Below are 22,710 nucleotides of genomic sequence, written 5' to 3'. Positions count from 1 at the left end.
TTCCTCCATGCACATGTTGATGCCTCTTTGGAGATGGGCGTTGGTTAAGCGCAATGGGTGTAAGCGTAACCACGTTGCGCAATTGCTGATATTGCGCCGAACCGCCGTTTTCATGTTGAGCATGATATCATTTGAGGAAAGTGTTACAATACGGTAACGTAACGCAAAGGTCTACATTCTGGGGATAACATCAGCATCGTAGAAATAATATTTATTGGCTGAGTGTTCATGCCTCTAAAGAGCGTTAATTAGGAACCACATCAATCAGCGGATGGGTAGATCCGCGAGCTTTCATCCAGCCTGCTATTGCCGCAAGAAAACAGAGTGCGCATTCACAAAGCTTGCAAGTTCGCATTCAGAAAACTAGCAAGATCACACCACCCGTGTCCATATGGTCTTGTACCATCCCGTCTGGGAGTTGTTGGGCCGTATACATGCAAAAGCTTTTGTGCTCTCTCGATGCGCACAAGCGTTTAGAAGAGCGCGATTCATAAACTGTTGCGTGTGAAAAATGTGCCACCAACTGAAGCATCCCACAGGCTGCCTCCTGTACTGATGGAGGGGTTGTATCTCGAGCGGTAGAGGTTTTCAGTCAGGTATTGGTATTAGAAATACGTCGCTCCCATCAAAATGTGCACTAAACTGTACCTCACAACCAATCATTCTTCTGTGTCGTAGTTTAGATAAGTTTTTCTTTGGCTTAGATTTGTGTAAATTCTTATTTTTTACTAGTTTTCATTGTCTACTTTTGTTTCGTAGCCTGCTTTGTTTTGTAGTTTGTTTAGTACGGCTTTGTTTTGTTTGGCTTAGATTTGTCTCAATTCTTATTTTGTACTAGTTTTCATTGTCTACTTTTGTTTCGTAGCCTGCTTTGTTTTGTAGTTTGTTTAGTAAGGCTTGCTAACCCTACTTTTATCTTGATTACTCCTCGCTGACTGTTGGGTACAGCCCGACACGCCGTCATGACTTGAGCTGTCCATTTGATTATTATTATTATTATTATTATTAGTAGTAGTAGTAGTAGTAGTAGTAGTAGTAGTAGTAGTAGTAGTAGTAGTAGTACTAGTAGTAGTAGTAGTTTTGGTAATTTACAAACAGTGGTGTGGTTTCTTCTACATAGTACACGCGTGTGGAGCCGGCAGCTGTGAAGGAAAGCTCCGTGATCCTCGGTCCTAACGACTTGGCTAGTGAACAAGAAATGATCACATTAGGTTGCGGGTAATTGTTCGCGGCGCAACTACACCGCTTACTGTGTCGCAGCCGCTGCTCACGACGCCGAGCCCTCGGAGAATGCGAGCACCATCGTGATACAGACGACGCCCAAGAGCCCCGAGGGTCCCGGCACGACGAAGGCGGTGAACGCAGCCCAGCAGCCGGACGCAGCACCCAAGCCCGCCGGTGAGTGTTGGGCCAATAAAGGATCGATAATGGCGGCAAGGAAAGCGCGCGAAAGAAGCGGCCCGCATGCGCCTCAAACAACGACACGCGCAATGTGCGCGTTACTATTTGATACAGGACCCCTTAGAAAAAGTGTATGCAACCTTTCTTTCTTGCCATGTATGGCCTTTAGTGGAATGGTATAAGGTATTCCTCTTCTTTTGCGGTCTTCGACTAAGCACTCCTCCCCATTGCTTTTCGCAATAAACACGTTTATTCTCTCTCTGTCTCTTTCTTGCCAGCCTTTGAGGAAGAAAAAAACTTCGCAAGGGATGTGGTGCATCTATCTCAGCTAGCTACCTTAGTTCAATGGCCGTCGATTTTTTCCTCATTGGCTGATCTGTTGAGGCTCGTAAAACGCTAAAGCACGTCTCCTGATAATCTGCCGTGCGTAGGTAATGGGGACGTTAGGGAAACAAAGTATTTCTTAATTGGCCGTTTCTTCTCCGTTTACTTCCGGTAACTGTAGTTTTAACATTCTGCTGGAACACTTAAGGCAGCATACTCGGCGGCTAATAACATAAGAAGTTATTTTTCTGCACGCTCTGCGGGCGAAATTACACGCACAGTGACTTCCGCTGTCACACCTAGCACGCTGACCTCCACCATGGGAGCCTAGGTAGCCCAGTGCCGCCTCTGGCGGAGTGAACTTTAGGTGCGGCCTAGAGAGAACAGGGACGCCTTTCCTCGGCTGCATGCTTCTCGGGCATGCTTGCACTAGAAATCGCCCTTGTAATGGGCTGGCCTCAAAGGGAATGATTGGTTGGAAAAACGTTTATTGACCTTAAATGGAAGGGGTTGAAGAGTGTGTGCTTAGCCTCCTAAGTCCAGGAGGTCTCTTGTCCGGGCTGCCTCCAGGGCGCACCGCATCAGGGCGTTCTGGCGCTCCTATGCGGAGCTGGTCAGCTCGGACTCGCACTGCCCGTGGAAAGGAAGGGTTGGGGTGTGGGTGGGGGTGTTGGGGCCAGGAGAAGACGAGATTGTAGGTGCTGAGAGTAATGAGGCAATGTGGGCAGTCGGGTGGGAAGAGAGAAGAAGAAATGCGGGACAGGATTATGTGGTTGGAGTAGGTTTCGGTCTCGAGTGGGCGGAGGATGTATGCTTGTTGGGCGGTGAGGGAAGGGCGGGGGTGCGGATTACGCCGTCGGTAGTTGGTGTAGTGGGAGATGATTGCTTTGTACGTGGGGTCGCGAGGGGTGAGGGCTGGTGGGTACGGGGTTGGGAGCGCTGCTTGGCCTTATAGGGACACTTAAGTGAATTTGTCAAGCTCCTGTTTTTGCTTGCACTGCGTATACTGGCTCAAACAAACACACTTTTCATCGTTTATACGGCCGATCGGGCGGCATTTATTTTATAAAGCCAGAAAGAAGAAAACAACCATGCGAGGTCTCCGGTTGCCGCACCAACTGAAGCATTGACGCCCATACGAGGTGCTCGATGTCCAACCAGTTTTGGTTTCAGTTCTGTGAAACAACATGCTTGGCATCCGATGTTATCGTTGGCTGGGCATTCTCGATATTTCATTAATCAGCCTACCACTCTTCTGTCATGTTAGCGGCTGTAAATTGCGTCATATAAGCCTACCAGCACGGATTGGAACAGTAACAATCACTAGCCGAGGCGTATGCAGTGGATGAACGCCCTCCGCGTCACCAGAGACGCTCAAATGGAATGCGCTTTTCCCCACCTTTGGAGCTTGCCTGGCTCCTGCCTGTATCGCAAGAGTCGTGTTCGCACAAGGCCAAGGGTCGACTGATTCGGGAATGTGTCCGAAAACAGTCGGTGCTTATGGCAACATCGCGCCAACGAGAACTCAATAGCGCGTCAGTGTCAGTCTGCACGCGTTCTGCGAACTCTCCCGTTGAGCAATTAACCTTATACGACGCAAAAATGGTGAATTCAATATAGAAAACATTGCCTAAAAACGAATAAATTCACTTAAAAAAACATGTGCTATCGGGGATTCCAACTTGCGAATTTCCAGGCCACTCCGCCATACTCCAACGCTTTCAGGGGCGGAAATATAAATTATATAATGTATAGTCTGTATACATTTTGATTTAGTTTTAGCATTCCAAGCAGCTTAGATGACTATTTCGTGAATAGCGCGCGTGCAGTAAGCGTCCCCCAAATTTCCGAAAAATATCTCATTTCTAGCGACTGCATTCCTAAGGGGCAATGAGAACAAAAACAAGTTGCAAGTTGGTTATATTGGAAAGATTTCGTGTTATATAGAGCTCCGACCGCTTGTCTGGCAGCAAATTATGCCCTATTCACTGATAAACTGACCAATTTAGGTTAACATTTTGATTCTCCCCCAAATCATGCGTTTTTCGGACGTCATCAATGAAGTCGTAAGCGCGCGTATACAAACGAACTTGCACTGCGTGATTCGGCTGCAGTGCTGCTTGGCGTCAGTCTTCCCAGATGGCGCTACCGTACTCATGCGCGGACCGTTGTCTGCCGTTGCTTTTTTTTTTTTTTTACTATATTTGCACCTGGCTTGTTTTTACTGTAGAGGGTAATCATTTCGTAAAACATAGAATATCCTCGACAAACAGGGTCACGTAAGACAACGTCGCTTACGCCAATCGGCCAGTGCATGTAAGACAACTCGAAAGCGGCAGACTGCTGCGCAGCTAAAACAAGCATAGTGCGCCCAGTACCAGCAGCAGTGCGCATCGGTACTTCTGTGTTTACGTGTGCTTTTGTAACTTCCACTGTTTATTTCCCCATCATTACTGCTATAAAAAGAATGTGCCCTAAATTTAAGCGCAAATAGCTCGTTCGGCCAGCTCTGCCTAATTTTTGTTTGCTTTCGCCGGCCTCCGCCAATCGCAGAGCTGGCTGGTATGACATCTTTGGTTCTATTGCGGGAAATGAGCTAGTGGGTCGCGCGGCCATTCCCTTTTTTCTTAATTATACAGCTTATTTGAGCGAAGTGTGTGTTAAAAGCGGTGTCAGTATGATTCTAACGAGGCAGTCTTTCGAATGAACCGAACTTGTGTTTTGTCTGCATGGCCCCTTTAGGCAGAAAATCGTTCGCCGATGTGTGGTCGTGCTGCTGACCGCTGTGCTAGTTCACCCAGCGCCAAAAGTGCTTCCCACACATTGGTTTTACTCTGTACGATACAATGTTAGTTTATATATATATATATAAATAGATATATATATATATATATATATATATATATATATATATATATATATATATATATATATATATATATATATATATATATATATATAACACAGAAATAAGAGTTGGCAGTCAAGAAAACCCCGGAAAGCGAAGGGGAGGATGTGGAGGTCCTTGAAACAGATAAAGAATGTGGAAAGAAAGAAAGAAAGTGAAGAAAAAATGCCCGCCAGGTGGGATCCGAACCCACGACCTCCAGAATACCGGTCTGGTGCGATCCCCTCATTTCCTATTCTGATTCGCTATATATATATATATATATATATATATATATATATATATATATATATATATATATATATATATATATATATATATATATATATATATATATATATACAGTCGAACACGGATATATCGAACTCCAAAGGGATTGCGAAATAGTTCGATATATGAAAAATTCGATATAAAAAATATGGGCTCTGAGACCTCACCTGTGGCGGACGACCACTTACCGATCGGCGCATTCAAGAATGACAACTAATTCCGCACTAACGACGCAACAGGATGCTTTATTTGCGTGAAAAGAAATCGCTGATCTTGGCCTGCTTCTTCGTCCTGTACATGGAATTAAAGACGCTGGTATCGATATTCTCGAGGCTATCCAGGTGTGACAGCCCAGTTCCTCCCATGTCGCCACAACTACGCAGAATCAAGCTGAACGCAGCCGCCAGTTCACCGGCGGAGTACGATCGTGTAGCCGCACCCTCGTCCGGACGATCTTCGCCACTCGAGCTATCAGCCTGGGTTCCTGCAACCGCAGCTACGATATCATCGTCACCGACGCTCGCAACAGCCTAAACATTGCTGTCAGCGTTCACGAAGTCGCCGGAAGACAGTCCGGCTGGAACAGCAGCCGGGAAAAGGGACGACAGCTCGTGAAACGTGTCGTCCATGCCCTATTCGTCGTCGTCGCCGTCTTCGCAAGCTTCCGAATGTTCGGCCGTCACGAAGCCTGCCTTCCGGAAGCAGTCGGCCACGCTCTGCTTTACGCTGTTCCAGGCACCAGTCATCATGTGTATGGCCCCCAGCTGGTCAACTTTAAGTTCGGTGCCCACGCGGAGGTTCATCAAAAGCCTATCGAGGAGTCGCCTCCTGTACCCAACCTTGAACGACTTAGTCGAGCGGTCGAGCGGTTGCAGCCTGGTTGTTGTGTTCGGAGGCAGAAACTTGAGCTCGATGTTGTCGAGCTCGCAGGTGGTTTGGTTGGCCGAGCAGTTATCCATGAGAAGGCAAGCTTGACGCTCCGATGTCCCAGCTTCTGTCCCTGCTGGGTTTCGGCGAAGGCACTAAGCGACCGCGGAAATCGGGGGTACAGCGACCGCCGAAGAGCACCTTCCAGCTCGGGCGGTGTTCGATATACCAAATGTCGGGAAAAATACCGTTCGATATAAACGTGCGAATTCCTATACTTTTACACAGAATTTTCAAGGGGATAATTTATGAGTTCGATATAGACAATAATTTGATATACCCGTGTTCGATATATCCGTGTTCGACTGTATATATATATATATATATATATATATATATATATATATATATATATATATATATATAAACAGAAATACCTTAACATGAATACCCGAGAAAGTGCTGGGGAAACAGCCCCGCCGGTAGCGTAGTGGTTATCGCACCAGACCGGTATTCTGGAGGTCGTGGGTTCGGATCCCACGCGGCGGGCATTTTTTCACCACTTTCTTTTCGACTCAAAAAATTCTTCATCTCTTTCTATGACCCACCACAACCTCCCCTTTGCTTTCCGAGGTTTTCTTGACTGCCAACCCTTATTTTCTGTCTTATTTCACGGAGCCCCTCATTTCCCATTTTCTGATTCGCTACATGCTTATCGAGGGCCTCTGTTATGGCAGTCTTGGTGCCAAAGGGAGCTTAAGAGGGTTCAACGCTGGTCAACCACTCTCGACATGTCGTAGACACTCGAGTCACGGCCCGGGGGTTAAAAAGAAGGTCCCCTTCACCCCGAGTAGTCCGAGTGGCGCTGGCTACCACCCCCAAGTGCAGGAAACAAAAATACCTTAACATAAATACCCGAGAAAGTGCTGGGGAAACAGCCCCGCCGGTAGCGTAGTGGTTATCGCACCAGACCGGTATTCTGGAGGTCGTGGGTTCGGATCCCACCCGGTGGGCATTTTTTCACCACTTTCTTTTCGACTCAAAAAATTCTTCATCTCTTTCTATGACCCACCACAACCTCCCCTTTGCTTTCCGAGGTTTTCTTGACTGCCAACCCTTATTTTCTGTCTTATTTCACGGAGCCCCTCATTTCCCATTTTCTGATTCGCTATATATATATATATATATATATATATATATTGTGATGCAGGTTGTTTTTCGTAAATGAGGAGGTTAAAATGTACCGGGAGGACAAGAGTAGAGACGCTTTGGCTACAGACAAGGACCAAATTAAATTGACGGGACAAATTACAAAATAACGGGCACAAATGAACATCCAGCTAATCTAATGACAACAGTCCTAGGATAACAAAGTCCTCTGCGAGAAGTCCCACTCCAAATTGTTCGCGCTCACGTGTAGGTCCCAGTTGGTGAGTTGATTCGGTGCGCAGGGCTCGGTGCCCTTGTCGATGCCGGTGCTGTGCCGGTGCCGGTGTCGGTGCTTGTAGTCGGCCCGGGTGTTCCGTGGACAGTCTCGAATGGAACGACTGGAAGAGACCAGGTGTTGCTCGGTGTGAAGATCTCCTGAGCGGTGACGCCCAGCTGAGAGCTTCCAGCAGGAATGTGCGGCTCCGTGACGAAGACCCCCTAGGCGTTCTCGCCCAGCCGAGAGCTTCTGGAACCACCTGCTTCCTGCCTCCAGTGCTCGCCACCTCTTCTTCCTCCTCCTCTTTGCCTCTCGCGCCCTGCTTCCGCCTCCGCACACACCTCGTCTTCCTCGCTTCGACCTGCCGACCCCTGTCCGGTAAGCAGCGCCTCCTCACATATATATATATATATATATATATATATATATATATATATATATATATATATATATATATATATATATATATATATATATATATATATATATATATATATATATATATATATAGTCGTGAAGTAGAGTCCTTAGTTGCTGCAGGAATACGCACAAAGTAGAAGTACGCTCTTTGGAGACTTTATTTCCAACGTTTCGACCTGAGACAGGTCTTCCTCAGGAAGACCTGTCTCAGGTCGAAACGTTGGAAATAAAGTCTCCGAAGAGCGTACTTTTACTTTGTGTGTGTATATATATATATATATATATATATATATATATATATATATATATATATATATATATATTAATTTGTGTGAAGCGACTTGGACTTAGACCTTGATACAGTCTACCAACTAATAAGACATACTCCTAGGCAAAAACGTGTCATGGCTTAGTTTCAAATGAGCTAACGAATTGCGATGACCCGCCGGCGGCCCGACGACTAAACGCTGGGCCGACTGATCCTGTCGGAGAGTCGGGGAGCCATGCAATAGCGCAGTCAAGCCAAGCCATCTCGTTTTGACGTCATACGAAACGTCATAAGAAATCTTCAAGGCGGATGCAAAAAGGAGGACGGCATTTTGGAATTGATTTTTCTACTGAATAAAGTCGTGTAAACGTAGCGAGAGTGGTCGAAGTATGGCCTGGGCACTCCAGACTACAATTTCCGCTAGTAATCCCGCAATGTTTACACATCACTTCAGTGTCCCTTTAAATGCGAAAAAGAGAGAATATTCTTCTGGAAAGCCTGTTATTTTTAAAGCGAAGCTTTGTACCTCTACCTGCTAAGGGTTCAGTCCCGACTGTCGGCGTCAACAGGACACTCCCGCGAAAAATTAAACGAAATTACTAGCACCGCCAAGACCGAACCCATGGACCGAACAGAGACACGTAGCGAGAGCCCGTTGTCTTACCAATCGAGCTACCAGCGCACGCGGAAACGGGGGGGACAGACGGTGTACTCACCGAGCACGTCTGCGGTTTACCACCCTGCGTTCTGGCTGAGTGCCGCGTGATAGCGTCACGCGACCTCCCTGAGTTTGTAACTTTGACTCGCACACGACTTCGGGTTTGACACGTTGAGCGTTGACTTTGCCTAGCACGTAGTTTGGACTTTTGATCGCAGGGGCTTTGACTTTGGACCTTCGCCATTCATGCACCCTTTTCCAATCATGCACGAATGGGTGCATGATTTTTGTGTAATTTTGTATGTCCGTGCGCCCCTCTCCGAATCCATACTGCCTCGACCGCATCGGAATGGCGCAATCTGATAGACGTCGACTTCATAACGCGATTGACCCAGGTTCGACGCCTACCACGGGAAGCGTTTTTTCTATCACTTCACCCACAATCATCATAATCGTCAGAGAAAGTTGGCTTTCCTGCGGTGCGTTTCCGACGCAACATACGCCATCAGTGAGACAAAGAAAACGTCGCTATAAAAATAAGAGCGGAAAAACTCCGAGGACACGGAGGAAGAAGCAGGACGGGATAGGCGCTCGCTCTCAGCTAAATTCTTTGGATTGAGATGCACGTCACATGTCAATGCAATCGTTTACTGCAGTTGGACCCACAGAAGCAAGAGGTGAAATGGACATATGAGGCCTCCAAAAAGGCAATCTCCACAATTTGCCACGGGCGTGTCACTAGTGCATTGATCACCTCTTTAACGCGATAGCGTTATTAGGCTCAGTTCCCGATTTTCCCGTGCCTGCTGGGCGTCCGCTATCAGCCGTGCTCATCAAGCGTCCGCGGAAGAAGCCAGATGCGAGAGCGTGCCTGGCGCGGTGGCAACTGGAGTGTTGAAAGGAGGACGATGATTACTCGGGGACAGCTTTCTGTGGCAATGCAGTCAAGGCTACAAAGCCGAAGCACGCCGTTTAGCTGGGCCGCTGGAAATAGGTCAACAAAAAATAATTGGCTGCTTGTAATCTGAGCAATTCAAAAATATATCGTTCCTTTTTTAACCTTGTATGATGACGGCACTAAATTACTAGGCAGAATATGTGAAACAGAGAGGATTATTTTTAGATTTTCGGCTTGTTTTAGTAGTGTCTGTTGCCACTGGTGTCGCATAGTGTCTCTTCGGAAAAAAACATGGCGTTCTCGAATACGGCATCTTTCGTTCCCTCCAGAAGCTCGCAACTTTATTTTCCGCATAGGATTTTCAAGAAGCTTGGGCAGCAAAAGCTGTCAAAACAAACGAAGCAAGTGGTTTGCAGAGTGTACGCCCAAATGAGAATGATGTAACCGAGACTCTCCATCATTTACGGAATTCGTTCGGTTAGCCGGCTTGACGGCGTAAGCGAGCGTGTGCGTAATCGTTCTTATCGCGCTGCTCTTCCGGCATACCGCGCCCGTGCTATGTAAGCACGCTTCACCTGATGAAGGTGCTGCCAGTTTTCAGCTCCAGAAGTGTTTACAAACAACTGCATGCCCTCAAAACTGCAGCGCTGACAAAACTCATGCCTGGACGGTAGAGTTAGGGGCCCCAATACGTTTGTAGTACCCGCGAATGTATGATGCGAGCTAATCAACAGAGGGCACTCCTGTTCTGGGAACCATGGTAGCGCCGCGAAAAAAATGGCGGGAAAATTTGCGGGTACGCCAGCCGAAATGCTACCGGCGGGCCGAGTTCTCCAGTCAAAGCATTTGCTAGTTACAAACAAATCAAGCGTGCGAAAGAAGACGTCAATGTGCGTGCATGCTCCGGGATCGCGGTTCAGCGCACCCAACCACAGAGCTCATGAGAATAAATCTACTGTAGTAAACGTGTTATTGTCACGCGGAAACTGAAACCGAAACCAGCCGGGAATTACTTTGCCGCAGTTATACAAAGCAGTTAGGTCCCCTCCTTCTCTCTCTCTCCACCCCCCCCCCCCCCATCCCAGTTTTTTCTCCATTTCCAGACAAAGTCGCCCACGAGTATGCATAGCATACGGAAGAAAAGATACGTGGTTTCCGAAGGTACCGCGCCTGCTCAGTGAGGTTCTTTCTATGCCCCGTTGGTAGTCGCATGCTCGGCTGTTGCGGTCAGCTGTGCCCGCAACTGATCCCCCATATCAAAACGCCCCGCGGAACTTAAGCCAGCGCCAGTATTGTGTCACCTGACTACAAAGGGCAAAATATTAACGCCACATTCTCAAAAACCAGGGAAGCGCTAGATTATGAGCAGAAACACACCAAAATGTGCACTAACACGAAAAAAAACACAGTATGTACGTCTAACAGCACAAATTTTTGAACTACTTTTGGAATTGCCCGCTGGCCCTCACACCGTCTCAAAGTCTGCCTGGCAAACGATGGATGGCGCCACGCCACCAAGTAAAAAATCGCCCTAAAATAGTAGTTCAGGATGGCACCCCAGAGAACATTCACGTAGAAGAGAGAGAGGGCTCTTTACTGTAAACTGGATAGTTCAGGCCAGTTAGCGGCGGAGCGTATACTCGGTATGGCCCTGTAAAGAAGCGCCAGAGCCGATTTCGCAATTGTGAAGATGCAGAAAATCTTTAAAACTTTGGCCCACATTGCAAAATTCCTGACCAATGGGATACCAGAAATGACGAAAGGAACCATAAGGCTCCCGCAGTCACTGATTATAAACCAGATATCGTACAGCTTGCTTTACCCCAAAGTTGCCCGCACAGACGAAAACCAAATAAACACTGTCATCAGGACAGCCTATTAGGCAGCCCTGAACCTCCCAATTTTCACCCCCCCCTGGCTTCGGACTCGGCTGCGGGTTCTAGCGCGTGCTAACGCGTTCCACTTTGGGAGAGATGTGAAATCCTGCGGACGAAACGATCCGGGCCTGCCTAACATGGAGAACTTTCAGCGGCGAGTTCAGAAATAAAGGTGGTCATGACATATGGAGCGGAAACTTGGCGCCTTACTAAACATGGAACGAATAATGATCGGAGTAGCACTTAGAAGCAGGAAACGAGCTTCGTGGATCGGAGAAAAACTAGAATAGAAGGTATCATGGTTCAAACAAACAAAAAGAAATGGACTTAGGCTGGTTACGTAATTAGGCGAAATGACAATCGGTGGATTACCAGGATGACAGAGTGGTCACCGAAAAAAATTGAGCCAATCCACCCCGTGAACGTGGTTGGAAAGCAAAGCTGTCAACGGCACCCATAACGATTACCCATGCGACGTCACTGGAATTCATTCACATCGCTCTACAAATAGCAAAACCAGAGATAAGTGAAATGCACTTAACCACACCATTTATTACTTCAAAGAGATATTCTTGGTAAGGTTAAATCAATGCATGAAGCATGAACGGTGTTTGGTTTAGTTGTATTGGTGTAGCACAAGAGTGGAAACTTTTTTTATATAAAATTAAAGCTCCAACCCAGTGTTAGACGATCTGTCTTCTCCGTCTCTGCGCCGCGGACGGAGGCGACGAGATTTGCGACAGAGAAGGAGGAGGAGGAGGAAGAAATACTTCTGTTCAGATTTCTGAACGGCCCAGAGTGCAGCACTTGGGAGTGATTCCTTCTTCTGTGGGGCCCATATGCAGTCCGCGCGGCCTGTGTTCTGTCCATCCGCTGACGCTGGGTAGGTAGAGAGGGCCTGGACAGCAGCATCTCCCATTGCTCTTCTTGGGTAGTTGACGGAAAGAGAGGAGGGTGCTCAGGGCTAAAGTCGCACACCCCGATTACGGGCGGAGTGTTCCTACTTCTGAGCAAAATTTACATTCAGCGTCGTAGCGATTCGGATACATTAAGTGAAGAAGTGTAGGCTGTGGGAAGGAGCCCAGTTTGTATGAGCCGTAGGGTAGTTTGTTGTTCTCTGGAAAGGTCAGGGTAAGGCGAAGGTACGGTCTGTCTCAGAAGGCGATAATGCTGGGTTATCTCCCTGAACGTGACAAGCGGGTGACTGTCTTCGTGCAGCTCCATAGCACGGGAGGTAAAAGCGCATGCTTGTTGGGTGGGCGTATTTGTTGCCCTCCATTGAAGCGTGAGGGGGTGTCCAGATGAGCTGAATGGAACCGTTTGGGGAGTACTTTTTAGCACGCGCAGTGCAGGTGAAGAGACCCAACTCTACTGGTAATTCCAGTAGGCTTGCTGGGAATCGATGACTACCCTCCGAACCCCTGGTTGAGCGAGAGCCAAGGTGATGGCTGCCTCTTCTGCTGCCGTCATTTCTTGGGTCCTAAGCAAGGTACACGCAAGGAGGTTGGTTCTGGAGGTAGCCACGATGATGGCGTATTGCTGCCCTCGATGTTTGGAGGCGTCTGTGTAGAAGGCGTCTCTGCATGATCCCCACCGAGGGTGGTGTTAAGCGCTTGAGCCCGCGCTTTTCGGTGACCCTCGTCATGTGAGGGGTTCATATTTCAAAGCAAAGGGAGCATCTTTAGTTTTAGTCGCCAAGAGTCTGGGAGTACGTCAAGCGGAGTGACATTCTGGGCTACCCAGCCAATCTGGTGAAGCATGCGGTCACCCATCACAGTTCTGAGTCGGACCTTCTGGTTAGAAATATGGCCTTCTATTAGCTCTTTCACCGTGTTGTGGAGCCCCGTTCTAAGCAGCCTCTGTGTGGACGCTTTCATGAGAAGACCAATGGCCTGCTCGACCGCCTTTCTAATCACTATATAAATCATCTTTATGTCTTCCTTGTCGAGAAGAAGACAGGGAGTTGACGTAAGTAACTCTCGAGAGGACAAAAGCTTCAATTAATCGAAAGTACCGGATTCCTTTAGGCCTCGCTTCTTGGTGGCAACTCACCTGACCTTGTGTATGATTTGATTAATGCTGTTTTTGAGGCGCTGCAAGGAGACGTCACTCTTGGTGTTAGCCTCGAGATGTAGGCCCAGGATCTTGATGCTGGGGCTTGGAGTGATGGCCTGGCCATGAAGGAGTATTTGAATGTATTCCTTGGTTTGGCGTGAGGGCGGACGACAAGGAGCTGTGATTGTTTGCGTGAACACTGGAGGCCACAGGCTTTAGCACATTGGCTTACTAGAAGTGATATGTCATGCATTGGTGTGAGCTTCCTTTAATTTTTGTAACTCTTAGCACATGAGCAAGGTGCACACAGGGCCGCTAGACGGGCGTGCGTGGTCGCGTGACGCTTTCACGTGGCATTCAGCGAGAACCCAGGGGGTAAACCCGTAGATGTGCTTGGTGAGTACACCACCTTTCTTCCCAGTCTTCATGGTGGGCTCGTAGCTAAATCGGTAAGACAACGGGCTCTCGCCTTGTTAGTCTATTAGTTCCAGGTTCGATTCCCGGCGGTGCCAGTTAATTCTTTTATTTGTTTGCTGGAGTTTTCTGGTGACACCAACGGTCGCGAAAAAACCCTTGGGGGGTAGAGGTAAAAAGCTTTGCTTTAAAAAACAAGTCGTGCGTGAGGGAAGGACGGGAGACAGGAGGGAGCCAAAAACATGCCCTCAATTTCACGACTGAATGCTGCGGTCGGGGTTTACAAGCTGCCTTGAAAAATCATGTACCCCTCCGTCTAACGACGACGATGGTTTATCGCAAAGCTTTCACGTGCGGGTTGCCTTGGTTGCCTTCTGGATTTAAACTTTCACTAGTTGAGCTTTGAATTTGAGCAGCACGCAGTTTGGTCTTTCGATCGCAGCATCCTTGACTTCGACCCTTTCCAATATTCTATTTCGCATGAAGAAAGCTTCGCATTCAACCATCGCCGTCGTTAGACGGATGGCTGGATGACTTTGCTGATTAATTTTGCACTTTCATACACCCCTCTCCAAATCCTAACTGCTTCCATTGTGTCAGAAATGCGTCTGTGCTGGAGGACTCGGGCCTATGTTCCTTTATTCGAGGCAACTAGCCGCGCGTTCTTGGTTTCTTCGCAAGGCATTACACAATTTTTTCGGGTACTCGGCAATGAGTACCTAACCATTAAAAAACGCAGGCTGACATTAACGCTGCCATGTTTTTTAACTATCGGTGCCGGCCTTTATTCCACGGAGGTGGTAAAACGGGAAGGGGCGAGGGGGGTGGTTTGTAGCTCGGGCTGATGGGTGATCGAATAACTTTGGCTCTTGATCAAATTCCCACTACAAACGTGGGAGTTCCGCTTCGGCTCTCAGGCTCTCATGCTGTCACTCAGGGCCCTAGCCGGTTTTTTTTTTCTTTTCGGAGGGGGTTTGAGTTATGGGAAGGGCTGAATTTTGTCGAAAGGAACAGTAAGTCTCGCGTACGCACTGCCTAGAAAAAAAATTTCACGGAGGGGGTTTGAACACCCAAATCCCCTCTGGCTACGTCCCTGCTGTCACTCACTAAAACCGAAGGCACCAAGCTCACGCTTACATAAACAAGGTGTAATCTGCCGCAGCGTTTCCACGGCCACACACTAATTGATCTCGTACGTAAGTGCCTTTCACTTCAAAGCACACGTGTAGGGGTATCCCACCGTTAAGGCTGGCGTGGAAACCGTAGTCATTGAAACCCAGTGAAGATAATTTAAAATGGTAGAAATGAATACTAGTAACAGTTTTATTCCTACTAAGATCACGCGGAGCCAGGCACCGAGAGATGCGAAAAGCGCTCATGTCAATGTAGCCCATTGTTAACCTTAGAAGCGTCCAATCAGTTTACGTAGACGTTAGTGCATTTAAGAAGAAATGAATACTTATATAGTACTTTTATTCGTACTCACATCGGGTGGATCCAAGCGTAGATCGCTGCAAAAAGCGCTCATGCCATTGTACCCCACACTCGACATTAGAAGCGTCCGACAAGTTTGCGTAGCCGTTATTGCGTCCGTTATTGGCAGTGAGGGACAGCGCCCGTCCCTGTCTGTTTTCACTCGTGTCCCGTCCTTTGCGCTGTTTTTATTAATGGATTCCTACCGACTGGCCCAGCTTTGCACTCTCGTTCAGTGCGTCTAAGAACCCAACACATCTGTCTTGACTTCGTTTAGCCGCACATATCCGCTCCCGACACCACCAAAACATTCAAATCACCGAAGCAAACACGGCATAAACAACGGAAGGCTGCGTAGTCCAATGCACCGGCTCATTCCACTAACGAGGGTAGCGCCGAGTGGTGGCGCCACCCGTCCAGCTGCCCGGTCCCTATTCTTTAGGTTACGAACTGCAGTTTGCGACAGTCTACAATGGAAGTTTTGGCTTTCTGCACGCTTTGTAAAACTGGTCGGGTATTTTAGCGTGTATCAGCATTTGACAAACTGGTATACATTTTAGGTACCTGTAGAAAACATTTAAGCTCAAGACCAGCCCTCGCGTTACGAAGTCAGCAATGGCCCAGCGTTAGTCACACAGCTTGCAAGTAAAAAAGGGAAATATGGACGGTGGCAGCCGCGTTAAGGTTGTTTATTTTGTTGCAAAATGAGCCGTAAGACGTGCTATAGGCTGTCGCCAAAAAAAGGGAACGTGTGCGCGACCATGTAAGCGTGTGCCATATTAAATTCGTTCAAATGAAACGTTCACGTTGAATGGTGGTCTTTGAGGGCAGAATAGAAGCGGGGGGGGGGGGGGGGCGGAGTTGAATAAGATAGCAGCACACGGAATGTGAAGCTGAGTGTCTTTGATGGCAGGAGAAGTGCTGCAAAAGTGAGCTTCTTCTTCTGAAAGGGCGGTTCGAAGCCGCGGTTGAAGGTCCGCTGGAAGATCCCCAGTCGCAGCAGGAGTGGCGTCGTAACGAGCGTAACGAGCGAAATCTCGTCGGCGACGAGACCGTACATTCGCCTGTAGGTATGTGGTGAAGGTCCGTCCATTCACGTGGCGTGCCCTTGAAAGAATGGCCGTGCTCTCCGCGTCGCAGCGGCTGACGGCGAGCCGGATGTGCGTCGCGCGCATCGCTCGCCTCAGCGGGAAGCGAGGAGAGGAAACGTCGAGCACGCAGAAGTCGGCCGCGCTGTTTCGACGACGCCCCGTACACAGCGCGCCCTTGACCTGCAGAGCCGCTCAAGCAGTAAGTGCTCCTTCGATTCTTGGGAGTTCGCGCGGGCCTTAACTTGGTTCTTGGGTAATGTCACCCAACGAGGGGGCTTCGCTGCTCCTGCAGAGCTCATTTTTGCTTTTGTTTGCGAACACATCCATACGCGTCCCTCTCATGGCTCAGCATGCGCTGGAGGTGTCTTCATCCTTGAAATGTGTACAGACCCCCCACTGAAATAGTGGGCACAGATGTGCCGCGTGAAAAGTGCTAGGTGAGCATGCACGTCGCATCACTGTAGATTATTTATTGGGGGCAGTGCTGGGATATAGCATTGCCATTGTCTGCATTGTACTCGTTTTATGTCAGATAATCATTCGCCGAAACCTCTAGGCCCTTTTCTCCCCACTGATTTTTTTTTTCTCGTATACTCTAGCCGCGTTCGTATAGCGTGACGGCAGAGAAAAACAAAACGAGGGGCTGCAGCCCAGACCAGACTTGATGAGACGGCCGCTGAACGACCCATTGTACCTCACGTTGTCTGATACCCACTATTTGCCGTCGCCGGCGTTTCCTGTGCGAGCGTTTCTGCGCGAGCTTTTCTGTGCGCTGTTTATAAGAGCCGCTTCGCATTTACTGGGCTACAGCAGCGTAAAGTGCTGTCGCTCTGCTACCCTGCAACGTGCTGATTTTCATCTACAATGTATTTTTTTCCTGGAATTTGGCATTAGCCAGCTGTTGGCATGAAGCCCCGTCGGTGAAAACACCACTTTCGCCACGGTCCCCTGAAGGACGTATCAACCGGTTTACACTGCAGCAGGCGACGCGCTCAAGTTTGGCTCGGCTGTGCACTGCAGGGCGGCCGCTCACGCAACGAACGGAGCACCCATTACGTAACGGCCAGGAGCCACTCGCCCCGACACTCCTCCGTGCAGCTGCTAATATGTCGGGGGTGTGAAATGCGGAGCACGTTGTTCCTGCATGCACGCCACCCGCACAACGATGTGAGGCTGCAACCGGCACCTGTACATTCTTGACGCGGCCGTGACATGTTATCGTAAAGACTCCTGGACCCAACGGTCGCATCCTGCAGTGTAGTGATTGTGGCATGACGTGTTAATTCGCTGTGGTATTTAAGCGAGTCATGTGAGAATACCGAATGAGGATAGCTGTATCCTAGAGGCGAGGAGGGTTCAACTACGGCTCTCTCTGACTCCGCATTCGGCTCGTAACTATTCGACAGAAAGTGCGGCCGGCTCAAGTAGATCATAAGATATTGGTGTGCATTTTCTTGAAACATACCAGCGTTTCTTCGTGTCTAGCACCGGTAGCATCCCGACCGCCATTATGATTACATCGATAATAAGCGCAACAGCATTAACCAACTTCAAACTTTTGTGAACAGTCGCGACAGCACAACAAAATGGCTGAATTTAGGCCCAATATGTGTACATATTGACTTTATGTGTGATTCATAAGAAGCCAAACAGCGAGTAAAAATGTCGTTATCGCCCTTATTGTGGCTGTCTCGAAAGAGAGAAGGCAATAACGAATGCAGGGTTTTCACGCTCACACAACACTGGGCTACCCTTGATCAAGAAATGGCGCTGCAAGGCTGCGGCAGTCTTTTCCAGTAAATTCGCTCCACAACTCGTTTAACGTGGCAGTTTTCCCTGAACGGGCACCACAACCGCGTGCAGCCTCCGTGTTGAAACTGTGATGGCTAATCAGGCGTCGCAGTCACTGCGACGTCTTAGTGGACGTCTTAGTGGCTGTTTTTCGATACATAGGCTTCTATTTTATATCCTGCACTGCGTGCAGGCCTGTCTATGGATGACGCACGCACGAGAACAAAAAATGTGAAAACAGCTTTGCTCAACTGAAGCTATTTCATGGCCAAAAAAAGACTGCTAATGGGGGCGGTTTGTTCATGAATAGCCACCTGCTTGACGTATTTAATGGCGCATTTCACAATGAAAGCTCCTCGTTTATTTTGTAAGCGATGGAAGGATGCTGACCTACCTATGCAACACAGTAAGCGTTATCAGGAATGTAACAGTATTTTACACACGATAATTCCAATATCTTATAGCGACGTCACAGCGAAGAAGTTATTTATTCAAGGCTTCCTGAAGCAGTCGTCTAGAGATGTTAACACGATGCTTTAGGTTTTGAGCGACGCTTTGCCAAAAGTTCCAAAAGCAACCTTTTACAAGACATCTACGTAGCGTCTTGCTGAACATCCCAGAACCTTCTTGTTGACGTCAAAATAACTTCTCAACAAGCAGTTTCAAGAATTTTTCAAAACGTTTCAATACTGTTTTCCAAAAATCTTTGTATACTTAATGAAGACTATGTGTTTCCGCCGTTCACACAAGCCAGCCTCTAATGTTGCTACGAGCTGTCTTCACAATTGACACACCAATCGGGGGGCTTCGGAACACTCACTTGGCCTTCCCACTATTCTCCAAATAAGTAACTTCGCTTAGACTACCCCACAGTTTAAATGAGCAGTACACAAGATGATGTTGGCGCAACGCAGACGGGAGGTTTTCACATAAACTTCCGAAGAACTATAGATGCTTAACGTGAACTTCGACTTGACCTTGACAATTAAGCTACTGTTGTGGGTGCCGTGCAGTACAATATGATTGCAATCGCAACAGGTAAAGTAAACCTTTGGTATTTTGAAAACCAAGGTTTATATTTACTACAAAGTTAGCTATACACGTTAAAGCCATCAGAATTACAGGACAAAGCTACAAAGAAAAAATGTAACCTACAACAAGCTATTCGTTCATGGCAAGTAATGGTAACTTGTGTCGCATGCGTTAGAAGTATGACTTGCTTCCATGAATCCTAGTTCTTGTTTCTTCACTCCAGCCATCTTGCCTCATTCCAGTGAGATTTCTGGGTAAAACACTCTATACAGTGTCACTTAGAAATTGTACTGTAAGTAGTGAATAGAGAAAGGTATCAGATAGACCGAAAGACAGCTACCTAAAGATAAAGCTAGAGGAGGCATACGCATCCATTTCAATATATACTTTAGATCAAGACATGCACAATAGAAGCATACATGAGCTCTATTGAATGGGTGCCATGTAATATAAAACAACATAAGAATACGTAATAACAAAATGCATGCAGAAGACTTGCGTAGTGTACTAGACCTTTTAACGCTAGAGCGTTAAGAGGTTCATTTTTCCATTTTTCTCTGGCTTCTAGCCGTCCCCTATCAGCCGTGCTCATCAAGCGTCCGCAGAAATACCGTATTTACTCGCATAATAGTCGCACTCGCGTAATGATCGCACCCCTGAAATTCGTCGTCAAAATATGACTCTTTTTATTTCCCGCGCAATGATCGCACCCTGAACTTGCCGCAGCCATATGTCGTATGTGTGCCAAGTCTAGACGACGGTGGTCGTGCTTACGTTAGTTTACGTTAGCTTACGTTAGTCGTGGCTACGTTATTGCCGCGGACTTGATGGTATTAGCGATATTGGCAAGCGTGAGTTCATTATTGGTGCGGAAGAAACTCTCACTAAATGCACATAATGTACTCACAAAACATATAAAAAAACGCGCTCGGCTTGCTGTGTCGGCACCCATGTCTTGATGTCCCACACTGTGACAGCACCACTTTTTGGTCGACATGTTCTAACCTCACGGCAAACTTGTTCCGGCGCGTTCCGTAATTCCGTAATTCCGGTGCGTTCCGTATTGAAACACTGCATTTTGCACCGCTCGGTGGTCATTTGGTGGTCAGTGGAGTTTTTATTATGTTTTTATTTGTTATGTTTATTATGTTCATGAGACTTATCGTAAACATTCTGACCTACAACTTGCGTTTTCTGCGCTGAAACTTTTTCCCGAAAAATTTACCTCGCGTAATGATCGCACCCCTAACTTTGCATCATTATTTTGGAAAAAAAAGTGCTATCATTACGCGAGTAAATACGGTACGTCATCGCTGACACCTGGAAGCTACGACTGAGGCAGCCAGATGCGAGGCAGAGACGATGCTACAGTGGCGATAAAAGAAACAATGCGCATTTTCAGCAGGTGCTGCAGTGAGGTTCGTTCTATGCCGTGTCAGTGGAAGCACGCTCGGCAGACACGGTCGCCACCAGTGCCCGCAGTTGACGCCATCACACCAAAGCGCCTCACCCCTGGAAGTTACAAAAAGTAAAATTCCAGTAATTAATGTGCCGAAGCCACACCTGGGCTGTGAGACACGCCACATTGGGGGCTCCCGATTAACTTCGACCACCTGGGGATATGAACGTGCGGCGAAATCTCGACACACGGGCGTTTTGATTTTCTGCTTCCATAAAAAAACGGCCTCCATGGTCGTGAATCGAACACGCGTCTTCGAGCTGAGCAGAGCAATGCCTTACCCACCGAGCCACTGCGTCGTGTTTTCCTCTGGAACTGATGCCGGCACCAACATCGGGGACAAAAGCTTCACGCCAGTCTCTCAAAAATCAAGGGAAGCATAAATTATGAGCACAAATAAACTAAAATAAAACCCGGTACATAGCCGTCTAATAACACTGATTTAAAACTACTCTTCGATATTCCAGTCGTTCTGTCTCCACTGCAACCTCGATTTGGCAAGCGACGGATGGCGCTACGCCGAAAATATAAAATGCAGTTATAAACAGGTTCGGAGCCGTCCCAGAGATCGCTCACTTAAGACTGATCGGCATGGCTCTAGAGTCAAGAAGCGTAATCGCTCTCGCAATCCCCAAAGTATAGAAAGTTTTTATTCAATTACCCTTTTTATAAAACACCAAACTATAAGAGCCCAGCAGTAATGAGAGAAGCAGAAACAAAAAGACTCATGCACCCGCTGATCATGACCCGGATATCGCAGAACCTACCATGTACCACAAACTCACCGGCACAGAAGAAAACCAAATAGACACCATCATCAGGACAGCATACAAGGTAGCCCTCATTCACCGTGAGACGAATACTTACCGTGAGACGAACTGTCAACTCGTGCACCAAAATGGGAACAAAACCGATACCCAAAATTCGGAAGCAAAGGATGGACTCGTGCAGTACAGAAGAGGAGGGGGAAGGTCAATGGGAAATGACTTCGTCCTGCAGCGTACCTAAATAGGCTGTTGACGAAAAGGTCCTCAAATGGGGTCTTTTTAACGCCCTTGAAGAAATCGGAGAGACAACTCTCCTAGCAGGCTGGGAAAACAAAACTGGGACGGCCCGTCGTATGGAAGAAGGCACACACCCCGGCAAAGAAACGACTGAATGCCCTGATGGACGGGTCACCGATCCAGCGACTCCCCATAACTCTTCCCAACCAAAAACATGGATCCAAACCTACAGAAGGGCAGGTGATATGGCGGGATCAAGTTCATTCGAGGATACTTCTAAAATCATGCGAACACAGTAAACAGCTATTTTGGAATGAAGGAATGTGAATATACAATGCAGCGGTTCTCGCATGCAGTTTAATTCTCTATCTGGCAATTTTGGGACTGCATGACGCTCCTACCTACAGGAACGGACTAGCGGGAGTTGGAGTCATCCTTTTGGCAATCCGACTAGCGGAACTATCAAATAGAAGCGCAAGCTTCATTAGACCCTCTCAAGAGGCATTCTACTGTAGGCTGCAGCAGAATACCTAAACGCTTCCGTAGGATACTCCCGTCCATAATGAAGAAAGTGTACGTTACCTGGACAACCGGGCGCAAGGGTTGTTAAGAGAACGAGGCACGAACAAAGAGGCAGGCGAACTGACATACCGTGCTCCCTGCGACCAAGACGTCCACACTATCCTCCCCGAAAAACGCTCAGAATGGCTCATCCACATACGCCTAGGAACACGATCCTTTCCCGCGCCACGAGGGGTCCTGGAGAATACAAAACTCTGAGGAGGATAAACACACACACGTATCTAGAAATCTATGTGGGCGAAGATGTTCGGTGGGAACATCTTCGCTCACATGTTCTAAATTGGGGGAAACATCCACCCTCTTTGACGCATCCTAGCAATGCCCGAGATATGCTCAAGGAAAACAACTCAAAGATTACATACTCCACTTCTATCAGAAAATGGGAGGCGTCTTTGACCACCTCGTTACCTCAAGATCAGCGTCTCGAGCTAATTGAGAAGGCAAGAGAAGGGGCTGCTTCTTCTGGGGCCCTGGACTTCAGATTGCTTTCTT

The 22,710-nt window shown here is 47.8% G+C and overlaps 1 protein-coding gene across 1 annotated transcript in view; it reads left to right on the top strand.

Annotated features, from left to right (window-relative positions):
* LOC144151339 (uncharacterized) overlaps positions 1 to 22,710 on the top strand; it is a 78,138-nt gene that overhangs the window by 34,515 nt on the left and 20,913 nt on the right. Inside the window, exon 4 of the mRNA XM_077682384.1 lies at positions 1,261 to 1,532. Within this exon, the coding sequence (XP_077538510.1) occupies positions 1,261 to 1,532 (272 nt within the window). The remainder of the gene's footprint in view (positions 1 to 1,260; positions 1,533 to 22,710) is intronic.

This window comes from Haemaphysalis longicornis, unplaced genomic scaffold, assembly GCF_048455015.1.
Source record: "Haemaphysalis longicornis isolate Haplotype H1 unplaced genomic scaffold, Haemaphysalis longicornis Haplotype H1 scaffold_1, whole genome shotgun sequence".
Lineage (NCBI taxonomy): Eukaryota > Metazoa > Arthropoda > Arachnida > Ixodida > Ixodidae > Haemaphysalis > Haemaphysalis longicornis.
Note: the sequence above shows the minus strand (reverse complement) of the source record. Positions and strands in the feature narration are given on the sequence as shown.